This window comes from Corella eumyota, chromosome 2 (assembly GCF_963082875.1).
Source record: "Corella eumyota chromosome 2, kaCorEumy4.1, whole genome shotgun sequence".
Taxonomy (NCBI): Eukaryota; Metazoa; Chordata; class Ascidiacea; order Phlebobranchia; family Corellidae; genus Corella; species Corella eumyota.
Window position 1 is genome coordinate 4,781,843 of NC_137491.1, and position 13,589 is coordinate 4,795,431.

The 13,589-nt window shown below is 30.6% G+C and overlaps 2 protein-coding genes across 2 annotated transcripts; both read right to left on the bottom strand.

The window, feature by feature from the left end:
* Positions 1 to 134: 134 nt before the first annotated feature.
* LOC145742211 (uncharacterized) lies at positions 135 to 4,358 on the bottom strand. Its single transcript, XM_082559998.1, has 14 exons — positions 4,289 to 4,358; positions 4,122 to 4,179; positions 3,711 to 4,000; positions 3,534 to 3,588; positions 3,363 to 3,430; positions 3,159 to 3,259; positions 2,947 to 3,070; positions 1,563 to 2,849; positions 1,434 to 1,484; positions 1,117 to 1,303; positions 885 to 1,038; positions 688 to 796; positions 449 to 591; positions 135 to 335 (listed from the first exon to the last, which is right to left on the bottom strand). Exons 1-14 carry the CDS (start codon positions 4,356 to 4,358, stop codon positions 135 to 137), a joined length of 2,898 nt encoding a protein of 965 aa, XP_082416124.1.
* Positions 4,359 to 6,060: 1,702 nt separating this feature from the next.
* LOC145741848 (myotubularin-related protein 10-like) lies at positions 6,061 to 13,494 on the bottom strand. The gene is made up of 18 exons (XM_082559513.1): positions 13,316 to 13,494; positions 12,591 to 12,695; positions 12,260 to 12,370; positions 12,006 to 12,075; positions 11,799 to 11,935; positions 11,605 to 11,695; positions 11,105 to 11,225; positions 10,694 to 10,781; positions 10,377 to 10,513; positions 10,128 to 10,204; positions 9,820 to 9,969; positions 9,452 to 9,672; positions 9,087 to 9,266; positions 8,807 to 8,892; positions 8,202 to 8,632; positions 7,969 to 8,132; positions 7,657 to 7,843; positions 6,061 to 7,370 (listed from the first exon to the last, which is right to left on the bottom strand). Exons 1-18 carry the CDS (start codon positions 13,361 to 13,363, stop codon positions 7,072 to 7,074), a joined length of 2,703 nt encoding a protein of 900 aa, XP_082415639.1. The 5' UTR covers positions 13,364 to 13,494; the 3' UTR covers positions 6,061 to 7,071.
* Positions 13,495 to 13,589: the final 95 nt, after the last annotated feature.

Consider the following 13,589-nt stretch of genomic DNA (forward strand, 5'->3'; position numbering starts at 1 on the left):
TAGTAATTCTGTTTTAATCAGCTTAGCTCACAGTGAAAAATATATAAAAACCATAAAAAAATCATGTATTTTCTATAAAACAAAGTAAAAAATTAAATAATGGCACACTTGGTAACAATCTAGAAGAATAAATTCTATAGCTGCTTCAGGTTATCATCACATGCTCCGTCCGTAGCAACATCAATAAAATCTTTGTAATAGGCCACTTTAGTATAAATTCCTGGCTTAATATCGTTTTTATCTGTTGAGCAGGCTCTTGTACCGGCTATAGCAACTCCGACCAAATCCCAACGCTTGTCATCACCTTGTTTCACAAGAGGTCCTCCCGAATCACCCTATACAGAATTTAATGATTGACAATTAAAAGTAAGTAAACGCCATATACAATTTATACAAAAGAATTTTTTTTAATATTAAAACATTGTAATTAAAAATTACAAAAACATACTGCACAAGCATCTTCTTGGAATGCTCCCACTGTACAAATCCAAGCTTCGTCAAAGTGTTTTGGCCAACTTTGTCTGCATTTGTCCGATGATATTAACGGAAGGAAAAGTTCCTTTAATTTCGACTTGTTTTGATCACCTACGCCTTTAAAAAACATAACAGCTCGTTAATTTGAATACTGACATGCATTTACATACATTTTTTGACTCTTTAGTAGGCTGTAGGAAATTAAAAACTTACGTAAGGTTTCTCCCCAGCCAGTTACCCAAGCGATTTCACGTGGACTGAGCGTATCTTGTTGGTTTGGTAAACACGCAGGTTGTACGTAGTTCGTATATCTTACTGGTTCCTATAATTTTAAGTGCGATTAAACAAAAGTAATATCAGTACCAGTCATTATGTATTTAATTTTTTTTAAGCTAACGCATGATTTCTACCTTCAGTCTTGCAACAGCAATGTCATGCTTAAGCTCCTTGAAATCATACTCTGGATGGGCTTCGAACGATTCTATCTCAAACACTTGCATAGATGGCTCAGCTGAATCACGATAATATTTACCAAGATGCACCGCGTAAACAGAAGGAATTTCTCTATAGAAAAAAACATTGGGTTTTAATAAACTGGTATTGATATATTAAATGTTTTGATTCGTAACAATTTAAACTTACTCCTTTTCGCCAACAATTTTGACACCCCGTTTTTGGTAAGATACAAAACAATGTCCTGCAGTTACAATCCATCTACGAGATATCAGAGTAGCCCCACAAATGTGAGTATATCTGTCATCGTCATAAAAGGTCCTTCGAAGAGAAGCCATCCATGGCCAGAAAGCAATTCCACCAGTCCAATGGCCACCTTTAGTAATAATAGAAGGTTGATCATATTTTATTTTGGAAATTTAAAATTTGATTTAAAAATGAAGGTTTTTGAAATAATGAAATTGGATTGCAAACACTTTTATTTTACTTTAAATATTTTTACTCACCAACTATTCTTGCTGTAATTTGCCTGTCTGTTGCTCTATGACCACAGTTCTCTACAAAAATAAAGAATTAAAATATATTAAACAATAAAACAAGTTTACAATAGATTTTTAAAATAGAAGAAAACTCACGAGGATAACATGTTTTTTCAGGAACTATTCTTGTTTCGTTTTCGTACAAAATAGGAATAATCCCAGCATCAACTTCTGGCTTGTGTGGTACTGGTTTTAATGTCGGTTTAACCACCGGCGTTTTGACGGTATTAATGTTGTTATTGTTAACAGTCGTCGGCTTTTTGTTGGATAATAAACTTGAAAGAAGATTAGATAAAGCGGAATTTAAAGTAGATTGGCTTCCAGAGTTCGATGGAGAATATAAGTTAAGAAGATAGTTATTTAACGGCGAGGTTGTTGTGCCAACGTTAGCTGGAGTTTTACCAAGACTAGACAATAAACTGGCATAAGGTGAATTTCCTGATTTTGATGACGTAATCGCAGATATGATGTTTAAGAGTGAGTTACTGGTTGCGGCAGTTGTGGGTGCTGAAGTGGTTGAAGGTAATGCCTTGTTCTCGAAATCAGTGGCTGGCGTTGGACGTTTTAAAAGTGAAAGTATATTTTGTATGTTTGATAAAGATGAGGAGGTTGTTCCTGATGAGCTTGCTGTATTGCCATACATCGACGAAATAATGTTAGTGAGCTTTGATGTTGAAGACTGTCCAGAAGTAGACGACGACGACGACGACCCAACATTGCTTGTTTTAGGTTTATTTAAAAGAGACATTATATTTGAAAGGTAGTCGGCACTTGATGATGCAGTTTTTGTAGTGGTTGGCTTGTTGTACATAGATGCTATCAAGTCTGTTATACTTGATTTTGTCCCAGTCTTAGGTTTTTGCAACAGAGAAAGTAAAGCGTTTGTAGAACTGCCTGTATTTGATCCTACGTTGAAAGGTTGTGTTGTAGAAGTTTTAGGTTTGTTAATAAGTGATAACAAGTTCATAATACTATTTGATCCAGTGCCAGCAGAATTTAAAGACTGAGGGCGGTTTAATAAAGAGAGTGCACTGTTAAAATTTGTACTTGTTCCTGAAGCAACAGGATTATTGACCGGTGAAATGGAATTATAAAGATTTGGTAATGAAACTGAATTGGTTTGAGAGACAGTTGGAACTAAATTGGACATTCCCCCATTCTGCATGCTTTTAAGCAGATCAGTAAATCCCTTAGTACCAGTGGCTCCAGAAAAACTGTTCACGTTAAACATTGGGTTATTTATCTGTTGTTGAACTGGGTAGTTGTTAAGAAATCGCTGCATGTTGCGAGATGGTTGGGTTACCGAATTGATACCGACAATATTACCCGGCTGTTGGGTAGGACTTTGATTTGGCCAGATTGAAAGTGGGTTTCGACTCATACCTAAAACGTTAACTTACATTTTAAACAAACTATAAAATACATTCTATTAAGTCATACGGAATATATCAATTAAAATAAATATGATTGTAGTACATACCTTGGGAAGAAGTGGGTAATGTTGTTTCAGGTGTAGTGTTTGACGTCTCAGTGACTGGCTTAAAGCAGTGAGGTGCAATTCTTCCGTTGGGTTTTTTCATAATTGGATCATAACAACACTTAAGCTGCAAAACCAAATTTATTTCAAATTTTATTATCGTGCAACTTGCAGGAAAAAATAATAAAAAAATTATTCAAGTATAACAAAATTACCTTCGTACACGCGGAGCATTCACTTTCTCCTCTTTCTCTGTACAAGTTACCACTGACACATGGAATTCTGTTTTCAGGCAATATTTCACACCTTTCGTTTCCTAGTAAAACAGTAACGTTAAAATATAAAATAACTGTTTTAAAAAAATCAAATGATTTAAATAATTATTTCATGTTTGGGTTGTTTACGCATACCAATCTTACCTACGACTTTTTTGTACAGCCTGTGCGTATTTTGGCACCTCAACTCGTCTTCTATAACTAAAGTCATGCTAGAAATAAAATAATTAATATTTAAGATAGATTTAATTTGGTGTTGAAACAATAGATTTGTTTTTATATAAACTGGTATCTAAAATTGTACTTAAAACTTACGAATTTTGAGTTGTTGTTGTTATTGTAGGTTTAGTTGGTACCTGTGTGGTGGTTTCTAAATTAAAGAATAACATTATTAAACATTAAACAATACAACAACATAAATAAATTAAAACAATATTTATTTATATTACCTCTTTTAAATTAACTTACTTAAAATAATTACGAAATTGTTACCTTTATTGTTACCAGAAATTTTTAATAATTTCCTAAGCCAAAGAGGTAGCTGTTTTCCCTTGGATGATGGTTTAGTGGTTGGTGTGGTTGTTGGGAAATTTCTTGGGCTGGTTGGATCCGGTGTTTTATAAGTAGTTTCACGGAAGGCTAAAGTGGTTGTTATTTGGGGGTCTGCGTAGGTTTGATTAAGGTAAAAACACCATGGAATGAATTTGGTCGGAGTTGGTATAAAGCAGCAACCTTGTGCAAAACATTCATTTCTGTTGATGCCTCCATATCCACAATCCATTCTGTTTTAAAAAGTAACATTTCAATAAAGGTAAATGATAAATTTTTTTTATTATTCGCATTGTTAATTTATTGCCTCATAAGTAATTAAATGAAAGTGCCGTAATTAATAAAACTATTTACCGTTTTAGTTCTGATATAAGTCTGCATTCTCGATGTAGATTTCTTCTTGTTACAAAATCTGCAAACATCATAAAAATTAAATTTGGTAAAATAAAAATTTGCCTATAACTTTATTTTGGAATAACATAACAGTATATTTTCATCAATTAAAAAAAAATTAAACAAACCTGATTTTACGAAGCTATTTGTAGTCAATAAAATTAACGATAAAACACTTAAATGTAAAGTAAATCCCATTTTGTCGAGAATTCCCTATCCAAGGGATGTTCTTTATTTAAAATATTTTTTACTTTTATTTTCTCTACTTAAATTACTACAGTTTGAACAACTGAAATCTGAAACCAAAATTTAATTTTTAAATTTTATTTTCTACTACCTTGAATACAAACACCTAAAAATGTGGCTATTGTAAAGCCTTTATTTCAGTTCATAATGCTTAATTTAAAATACGTAACAATAACCTCGTTTAGTATTCTTAATTTTTTACGAATAAACTTTTTTCCTCAAATATATTCACACTACTTATCTGGTTGAACATTCTTGAAATTCGACCCACAGTAAGTGATCTCATATTTTTAAAACTTCGATATTTAGGTATTTTATTAAGATTATGTTTCCATTTTTTCCTTAATCTTGAATCCCTGTTGTATATGACTTCACAACGCTACTAATTCATTTAGAGGTGCGTGCAGGGGCCTGCACGCGTAATCAAAACAAAGAAGTCTAATTAAAAAAATCGCTAAATACCGCCATGCTCCGTAACTGGTATAAAAGAAATTAGAATGCCTTTATATTGGAAATGCGGGCGGTAAACGTGTCACGGAAGATCATACACTATATAGGCAGACGCTTGTGGATTAAATACGGCGGCGATAAATCGAACATTCATTAGCGATTACGAAGTATTTCTAGCTTTGATCGGAAAATTTAATTGCTCAAGGTAGACCTTTGTTTTCCGAAATCAATTCACCCCGCCCATAAAATCGGTGCGAAACGCAAACCATTTATTCGAATAGGAAAAGTTATTATAATCGTTCTGTGAAACTTACATAATTTTACAAAATTTTAATTGTTATTATGTAAAATACTTTATAATAAATTGCAAAACTACAGTCAATAGGTTAATATTGTTAATTTTTTTGCTAATATATCATCAAAATTTAAACAATAATCCGCGTTTAATAAAATATTTTAAATTAAATAAAAAAAAAAAATTAGTACTTAATCACTATTTAGAACTCTTAAAAAATGGTTAACCAAATTAAAAAAATTTTGCAAATTTTTTTTTCCAATAAAAAGAAGTGCACACGTCCTATCGTAAAACGCTTTTTTATGGAGTTACGACCAAAAATATTTAACAATAAAAATATATTAAATACCGATAACTTAACGATTAATTTAATAACATAAGCCATAAAAAAAAGCATCAGATTGCAAGGAAGCCGCATATAAACCTGTCGTAATGATAATACAGAGATTAGTATACGGAAAATATGAACGCGTGTTTACGTGAACTTCGTGGTTCAGCTTCCTTTAATGCAATAACAGCGTTCAACGAACGACAAGCCATCTAACATATTAAAGGTGACCTCTAATTTAATTCGATCGATCGTTATAGGGCTTGATTGAACCTTAACACGTAGCATGACGTGGATAAATGTATAGAGTTCAACTATAAGTAAATGTTATTTATTGTGTAATAACGCACCATATAAAAAGGAAATGAAATTGTTGAACAGGAAATTAGCTTGAAAAGTTTTTAAATGTATGTATTCTGCTATAAACCACCGTTTACAATTTTTCTTAACAAATAAATTAAAAACCTGAAGTTTAAAAAATTTTTTTTAGATATAATACAAACAAAATAATATTCCTTTGTTAAATTGCTATTTTATTAAATCAAATGAAAGCAAAATCATAACGAAATCAATTCATTTTTTGTCAATTTGTTTCTAAAGTGCAACTCTTGAACGAAAGATAAACAAATAAAACAATTAGATTTTCTAAATAAACAAATATCTAGTGAATACTTCCAATTCGATAAACAAACTGTCATGAAATTACTTTTTTTTTGTTAAACAACAACTATAAATATATTATTATAAAGTAGCTTAAAAATATTTTTCACTAAAATATCAAAACAAAAAATACTCGTAATAACAACACAAATTAACGATTTATTTTCATACAATAATAATTAATTAAATTAATAAAAACACCTAAAATTGTTTTATGATACTCAAAAACACACGAGCGAACATAGACAGCAAATTATAATTAAATCAAAATTAAGTGCAAGCAATCACGAAATTGCAACGACGCTAACGCAAACAATTAATCACATTTCGCTATTTCTTTAATAAAACACAAGACATACAACTAAAAAATCAGTCTTAGATACAGTTAGATAAAGTTCATACGAGGCATTTTGAATAAGTGACATGATATTAGCAAACCATAATTTAAAGTTCTGAATAGTGATTCAAAATGAACGATTTAATAAAATGATAAGAAGTACCATACCATGAACTTAGGAACATTACATCTTAAAAAAAGTGACAAAAATCAAAAATATTATGACGTCATCATATAAAATTTAAATAAGTTGTTTGACATGACTTCACATCGATCAAAAAAACAAGTTTTTTCTTTTTAAAAATTCACAGTGGAAATCTCACATTGCTTTAAATTGTCACATGCAAATTGAATTGGAGCAAAACCATTTAAAATCTATCAAGGCACATTTCAATTAAATTGCACTCTCCTATGATAATCGTGAAAAAACAGACAGCATTCGTGAAAGGTGAAATCCACCATAAAATAAAAAAAAGCAACAATTGCGCCCTCGTGCGAATATAAAGGCAAATTAAAGGTAATGAAATCAGATGATAAATGCTTTGGCGATCTATTATTGGCTGTGACGTCATAATCAGTTTGTTGTATTATTCGTTTAAACAGCAGATATGTAAGTTATTCGTTCCTTAGGCGGCATAAGAGCGGTCTTCGGTCGGTGACCTCTACCCCCCGACCCCTTAGTGACGTCATCGTCGCTGAGATTGTCCAGGCTATTTGATGACGTTGACGATACGCCACCTACGGTCGAAGGCTCGTCGATGTTGTTGTTGACAGAGGGTGACGTCACAGAGAAATCAGAGAGGGTGCGCACGTGTTTTCCGAGATTGTGGGGCGGGCGGGAATTTCCCACGTTGTAGATAAAACCCCCTTTTAACAAGGGCCTTCCGCGTGACCCTACAACAATTCGAGCATTCTAATCGATCCAATTGTATCAAAATATAATTACAAAACCAAAAACTTAATCATGCTAGTGCAATATCATAAATTAAAAACGACCACGGTTAATTATTTACAGAGTGGCCTATCTCGCCTGCTTGCATGCATAACGTGCCGCATTTAAAGGTGTAGTATAAGTATCAACGAAACAAGGTGACGGGGTTAAATGAGACATGCCATAACATGCATAGATGGCGAGAATCTCATTGTATGACGTCATCATTAAGGGTACGTCGGACAATACCTAAAATCTTTGTCTCTTTGTTGGCCTCGCGCACCGGCGAGTAAGGATAGTAGCTCGTTACGACAATTGGATTCTCCGAAGAGTCAGGAGCAGAGGTTGTTGAAGAGTTGTGATTAAAATACATGCCACTGCCATTGTTATCAGGAACAGGGTCTTGGTCGTCGAGTTTTAGTCTTAGCTCAGCAATCTTTTAAAATAATAACAATATTTGTTTAGCATTTCTCAAACCTTAGTAAATGTTGTTTTTTTTGTGTAACATATACACTGTAAAATAACAGGCGGTGTGCATCATAGAAATAACATCTGTTTTACCTTGCTGTTAAGAGAATAGATGTGATCGTACAAGATTGAAAGTTGGTGGTATTCAGAGAATGGTCGGCCACCCAACAACTGAGACCAGTGATTCCATCTTAAATAACAACCAGCCCAAAACTTTAAACTAGGCACACTGCAGTTTGGAGATAAAACCTTGACGTCTAAAATTTTGACAAAAACAGCATTCAAAAAAAATATAATGGTTTGAAATTTAAAATTGACAAACTTACCTGAGAATTTTACGTTTGCGGAGTCTCTTTTTATGAGATCGGAGATCATAGTTCGATAAAAACACGGAGAGTCCGCTTCGTTTTCTTCCTCCTCTTCCCCGTTCTTTTTCTTTTTCTTCCGAATCGAAAACCATCTCCTTTTTCTCTCGCCCTCCGCACCACTTCCTTCCGCTGAAAGATCTCCAGTGCGACTGTTGTAGTGAACTCCCGGCGTTACGTTGTCAACGTATCCTACGTCACTCGACGTTCGACCGTGTTTCTTTACAGTCGAACTTGCGGCGAAAGATTGGCTTGAAGGAATAACAGAATCGTCAGCTAAGTTGTCCAGTGAATAACAAGAAGCACTGAGTGATTTGGAAACTGAATTAATCTCTATGTTGTTTTCAGGTATCACACGAGGATACTCTTCGTATAAACCAGACAGTTTCATCCTAAAATAACATAAATTTTAAAAAAAATAACAAACATAAAAAGCCCAAATTTTAAAGTTGAATTTAAAAGTTGAAAATTTTAAACAATGTCAAATGCAATCAATAAAAAGTGCCCGAAATATTGTAAAGAAAATTACATAAATCAATAACAATGACGTTTGTTAATTCAATTACCTGTACAGTGGATTGTTAAACATGGTGAGGTCAGAATATTGCAAAGACCAAGCCCAAATTGGAAGAGTTTCTTCGGAATCTAAATTCTAAAACATGCACAAATTAATTAAAAGGTCAAAAGGAAAATATGCTAAAAAAAACTGGGGTTATAAATAAACCAAGGAAAATGTAATATTAAAATAGAACTTGTAATTTTTCTAAAAAATTCACAGTTTTGTATAATATCTATGGTACCATTAAAAATACTACAACAATTTATTTTTAATGAAAAACAAATTACTTCTGCCGTTTTTATTTTTCTTGTCCTCTGCCTTTCGTTGTTAAAAATGAAAGTGTCAAATAATGTGAGATGAGTAGCATCATTGAGTGAAGTAAGATAAAAAGAGGAAAATTCAAACGAACTTGGATATTGGACAGTAAGTTGCCAAACACAATCAAGAAATAAAAGAAAGATTGGAGACTACAAAATTAAAATAATTTTTACATTAATTGTTTTTTAAATGTTAAGAAATTTTTTTATAAAAAAAAACATAACAGTTTGAGTTAACATTGTGTTTATTTATCATAAACACTTTAAAAATAACCTTATTTTAAACAAAAAGTATTTTTAAATATGAATAAAAAAATGTTAATAAAAAAATTTACCACTGTCCCAGGCACTTCTCCTTCTGAATTAATAACAGCATTATAGGGTTTACTTTTAAGGGGTTGAACAATGTGACCCATTCTATCCAAGAAAGGGTGGCCCGCAACGACCCATTCTCGTTGGATCAGGGCCTCAAAACCATGTCTGGTTCTACATAAAGGATCCACTATAATCTGGATCAAACTGGTTAGAACCGGAGAAATGTCGTATCCAGAAGACTCTTTAAAAATAAAATATAAAGTTAAAAATTGAATTTTTGATATATACATTTCAAATAAGTACATTTATTTTTAACACTCTTATAAATTTTTATTTGAACTCTATTTAAAATGTAAAAACACAATGTAATATATAATAATAAACTAACCTCTAACTATAACATTAAGTTGCTTAGTGATTAACAACTCAGCTGCATTATTTGCTGTGTGTAATAGATAAGAAATGTGGTGAATCCATTTACTTGACTGTAATGATGACATCCAATGACCATCAACCTCCAAGTAGTCTTGTTCAGAACCTTAACACAAAAAATCAATTTTAAATATTTAAAAACATAATTCATACAGCTGGTTTTGTAAAAAAATATTTTTTTGTTAATATACAAATGTGCTGGACTTTTATGTTTTTACAGGATTTTGCAATTTATTAATAATTTATGTAGGGTAATGGATTTACCTGATTTGCACATTTGTTTAAGCTTAATATAACTTTGTTGAACCTGATTGGGACAAATCTTCTCACATTCAATTACTCTAAAATAAAAATAAAATAATTTCTACGAAAATCAGTAATTTATTTTAAACCTATGTGACTAAAATTTAACAAATAAAATGGGATTATATATTGAACATTTAATTTTTTTTTTAAAATTATAAATTATAAATCATATTTAATTAAAAAAATAATCCAAACATTGTTATTTACTGAAAATGTCGATGTTGGGAGTCAGCTTGTCTTATTTTATTGTGAACTCTTCTTTTCCATTCACTCATTTCAACTTCAGGTCTGAATTCACTCTGCCTTGTGAGTGAACATCCAGTATCAGACAACCAGCAAAATGACTACAAAAAAATAAACTGTCATTTTTTAGCTTGCATTGCTTTACAATAAAATGAAATAAAATAAAATTGCGTTGCTTTAGAATAAAACAAAAAAAATTTTATTAAAAAAAAAATAACGAAGATATTTTAAAAATACCCCCAATAACAAAACAAAAAAGTTAAAAAAATTTGATTTCATACTGGTAATCTGTTGTTAACAAACAAAGGTGCAGCTTCCTTAAGTTCAGTATCAGTCATCGAACTGGGGACGATAAAGTAAGAATTCATTCTATAAATAAAAATATAAACCTTGTGACTTAATATTTACACCTAACTATATTTATCAGTGCCATTTCTACAGATTTTTAATGTAAACACTACGAACAATAATTGATGATATGAGTAACATACAAAAATTGTAATGAGCTAATATTAAATAAAAAAGCCCAGTTCAGTATAATTTTGTACAGATTATTATATCCCCTATTTTTGAAAAAATAAAATAAAAATTGCTATAAAAAATTCTAAAACATTATTAGAAATAGTAGTAACATAAACAGTAAAGTATTTTAATTTTTTTAATATTTTTTATTTAATAAATTATAAACTTACGAGTCAGCTAACGTATAATTTTCATTAACAGAGGTAATCCTCCAATATTCATCCGATTTATCAAATTGGTTTAAATATTCTCTCCAATCCTCTCTACATCGATACAGTGGAATTGGACACACTTCAAAAAATAAATGTTTATAAATAATTAAATACAAATTCATGTATTCACACCAACACAATATAATGTAAAAGATGAATCATGTCAAGTTTATGGTTCACAGATTTAGACGTCAGTTTTTTGTTTTGTTTGTAAAATGTTTAGTGAACTTTAACGTTATTACCAAATACTTATTACTTTTATAGCTTTTAGAAATACATATACTCCCACTTTTCTTAAAAGTTGATTGAAGCTATACAATTAATAATAGAAATTTTAACTTTTTATAATTTCACAAATTTTTACTTTTCTTTACTTCAACAATTTTAAAGAACTTAACACAAATTAAAGAAAGTTTAAAAGGATATGTTACGAAAAACCACTTAAAAATTGTACTTACCACTACTTGGCAGCACAGTGTGTTTGTAATAAAAAGCAAAAAGTAACGAAACTAAAGTTGGATACGAATATTTCAAAATTGTTTTTATCACCTGCAAAGTTAATATTGATTTTACTGATAATATTTTTTTAAGGTATAAAATTGGGTAACAAAGTGGTGCAAACAATATAAAAAAATTCTTTTAAAACAATTACCCCTTTTTCTTCTCCCTTTAAACTCAGTTTAAAATTAAAAGCGGCAACTCTAAAATCTTTACAGTGAATTTCTAATTTCTGAATTCCATCTCGAATTTTCGAAGCTGGATATATTCTCTTCTTTTTGTTGGGATATTCTTTAAACAAGTTTTACAATAATTTTAGAAAATAATAAATTATTAAAAGAATAAAACATGTAAAACTTACCAACAAAAATAGCATCCATGGAATTAAGTAAAATGTCATCTTCTCCAAAAAGTAAATTTCTAGTTTGGATCTAAATTAAACTTGTTTTTAAAAAAAGACTACCTTAATACAAAATTCATCACTAAAAAAAACTTAAAAGCTAGATAGTAATATTTTATATCCAAAAAATGCTTTAGATTTACACAATAAAGTTAAGAAGTTTAACAGAAACCAAAAGCTTTAAAAAAAATGAATAACAATAAATGTAAATATACCAGGTCATAAGTTGGAGTGTCATTGCTAACAAACATAATGCGAAAGTTTGTACAAAACAGAGTTCCTTTTGTACCTTTTGATGGACCATCATGAATACTATATTTAATCACCTGATGTGATAAAACTTTTTTTAATTTAAATTTTAGTTATAAACATTACTATTACTACTGTTAATACATTTATCAGAAACTAAATTTAAAAAAGTACAGCTATAACAACTTGAATTTAAATTGCCATCCCTCAAATTTTTTTTAAATGACAGAAAAAAAAGAAAGATATTTAGGAAAACAACAAATTAGTTTAAAAAATTAGAAAATAAATAAAAATTACATTTTTAGCTTCACCAACAACCAATTCACCAGGATGTAACTTCTCTTCAACAATGGTTGGTTGTTCAAATGCATTTTCATATGCTTTTGTAAACTCTGTTGCTCTCTATAATAAAAAATAACCTTGTCAAAACACCTTTTTTCCATAACAAAATAATACCTATGCAAGTGTGCTATTTTATATTTTCCCCACTTTATTTGTTGTACAACTTGTCTGGCTACCAAAAAATATTAACAAAGAAAATAAATTTTAAAATAAAAAATATTTAAATACCGGCACCACCATGAGGTCGTGGGTTTAATCCCCACTGCTCTCATGCTTTAGCGCCCTTGAGTAAGGCGCTATAAACGATATGAACTCCTGGTGAGCCAGCACTTAATCAGCAGCATAGTTACGGGGCAATTATAATCTATAATATCCCAAACTGCTAAAGGCATCTCGAAACTGAGTCGGAGTATCAGTTGTTACTCTATGTTTAAGTCGCGCATTCGACTTTTCCACATCGAGAATAAAGATATATACAAAAAAAAATAAATAATAATTTGGTATGTAGATATTAGTAGTCTGACAGTCTTACAGTAGTATGACAAAGTTGTTGATACATTTTTAACTTACACTATAAAACAACACAGTTTCAGTTTATTTTTTAGTTTTATTTTATTATGAATTGAATGTATTCGGAAAATTTCCATCTTATACAGATTTTATGATTAAAAAAAACTTACAGCATGTTCGTTTGCAGCTTCTGCCACATAAGACTTAAATGTAGTCATAACAAAAATTCAATCCTGGATAACCAATAATTCTATATCATAATTGTAACTAAAGCTAAAACAAACTCTTTCCTACTAGTTTCTTATTTAACTTTTGACTTAGTTTTGTTTAACAGTCCCAGTTTGACAGTTTCTTGATGCGATAATATCGAACCGTAACGAAACGCAAGTATTTTTAGATGTTTTTAAAACCCTATGTTGTCAGATAAAAAATAGATTTTATATT

Excerpts from the sequence above, each read along its gene's own strand:
- LOC145741848 (XM_082559513.1), bottom strand. The coding sequence starts at position 13,363 with ATGACTACATTTAAGTCTTATGTGGCAGAAGCTGCAAACGAACATGCT. Across the intron at positions 10,514-10,693 it reads TTGTTAACAACAGATTACCA|TCATTTTGCTGGTTGTCTGA; the intron begins GTATGAAATCAA and ends ATTTTTTTGTAG. Across the intron at positions 8,633-8,806 it reads TTTAACAATCCACTGTACAG|GATGAAACTGTCTGGTTTAT; the intron begins GTAATTGAATTA and ends ATGTTATTTTAG.
- LOC145742211 (XM_082559998.1), bottom strand. The coding sequence starts at position 4,358 with ATGGGATTTACTTTACATTTAAGTGTTTTATCGTTAATTTTATTGACT. Across the intron at positions 1,304-1,433 it reads AATTACAGCAAGAATAGTTG|GTGGCCATTGGACTGGTGGA; the intron begins GTGAGTAAAAAT and ends TTATTACTAAAG. Across the intron at positions 336-448 it reads TCCAAGAAGATGCTTGTGCA|GGTGATTCGGGAGGACCTCT; the intron begins GTATGTTTTTGT and ends AATTCTGTATAG.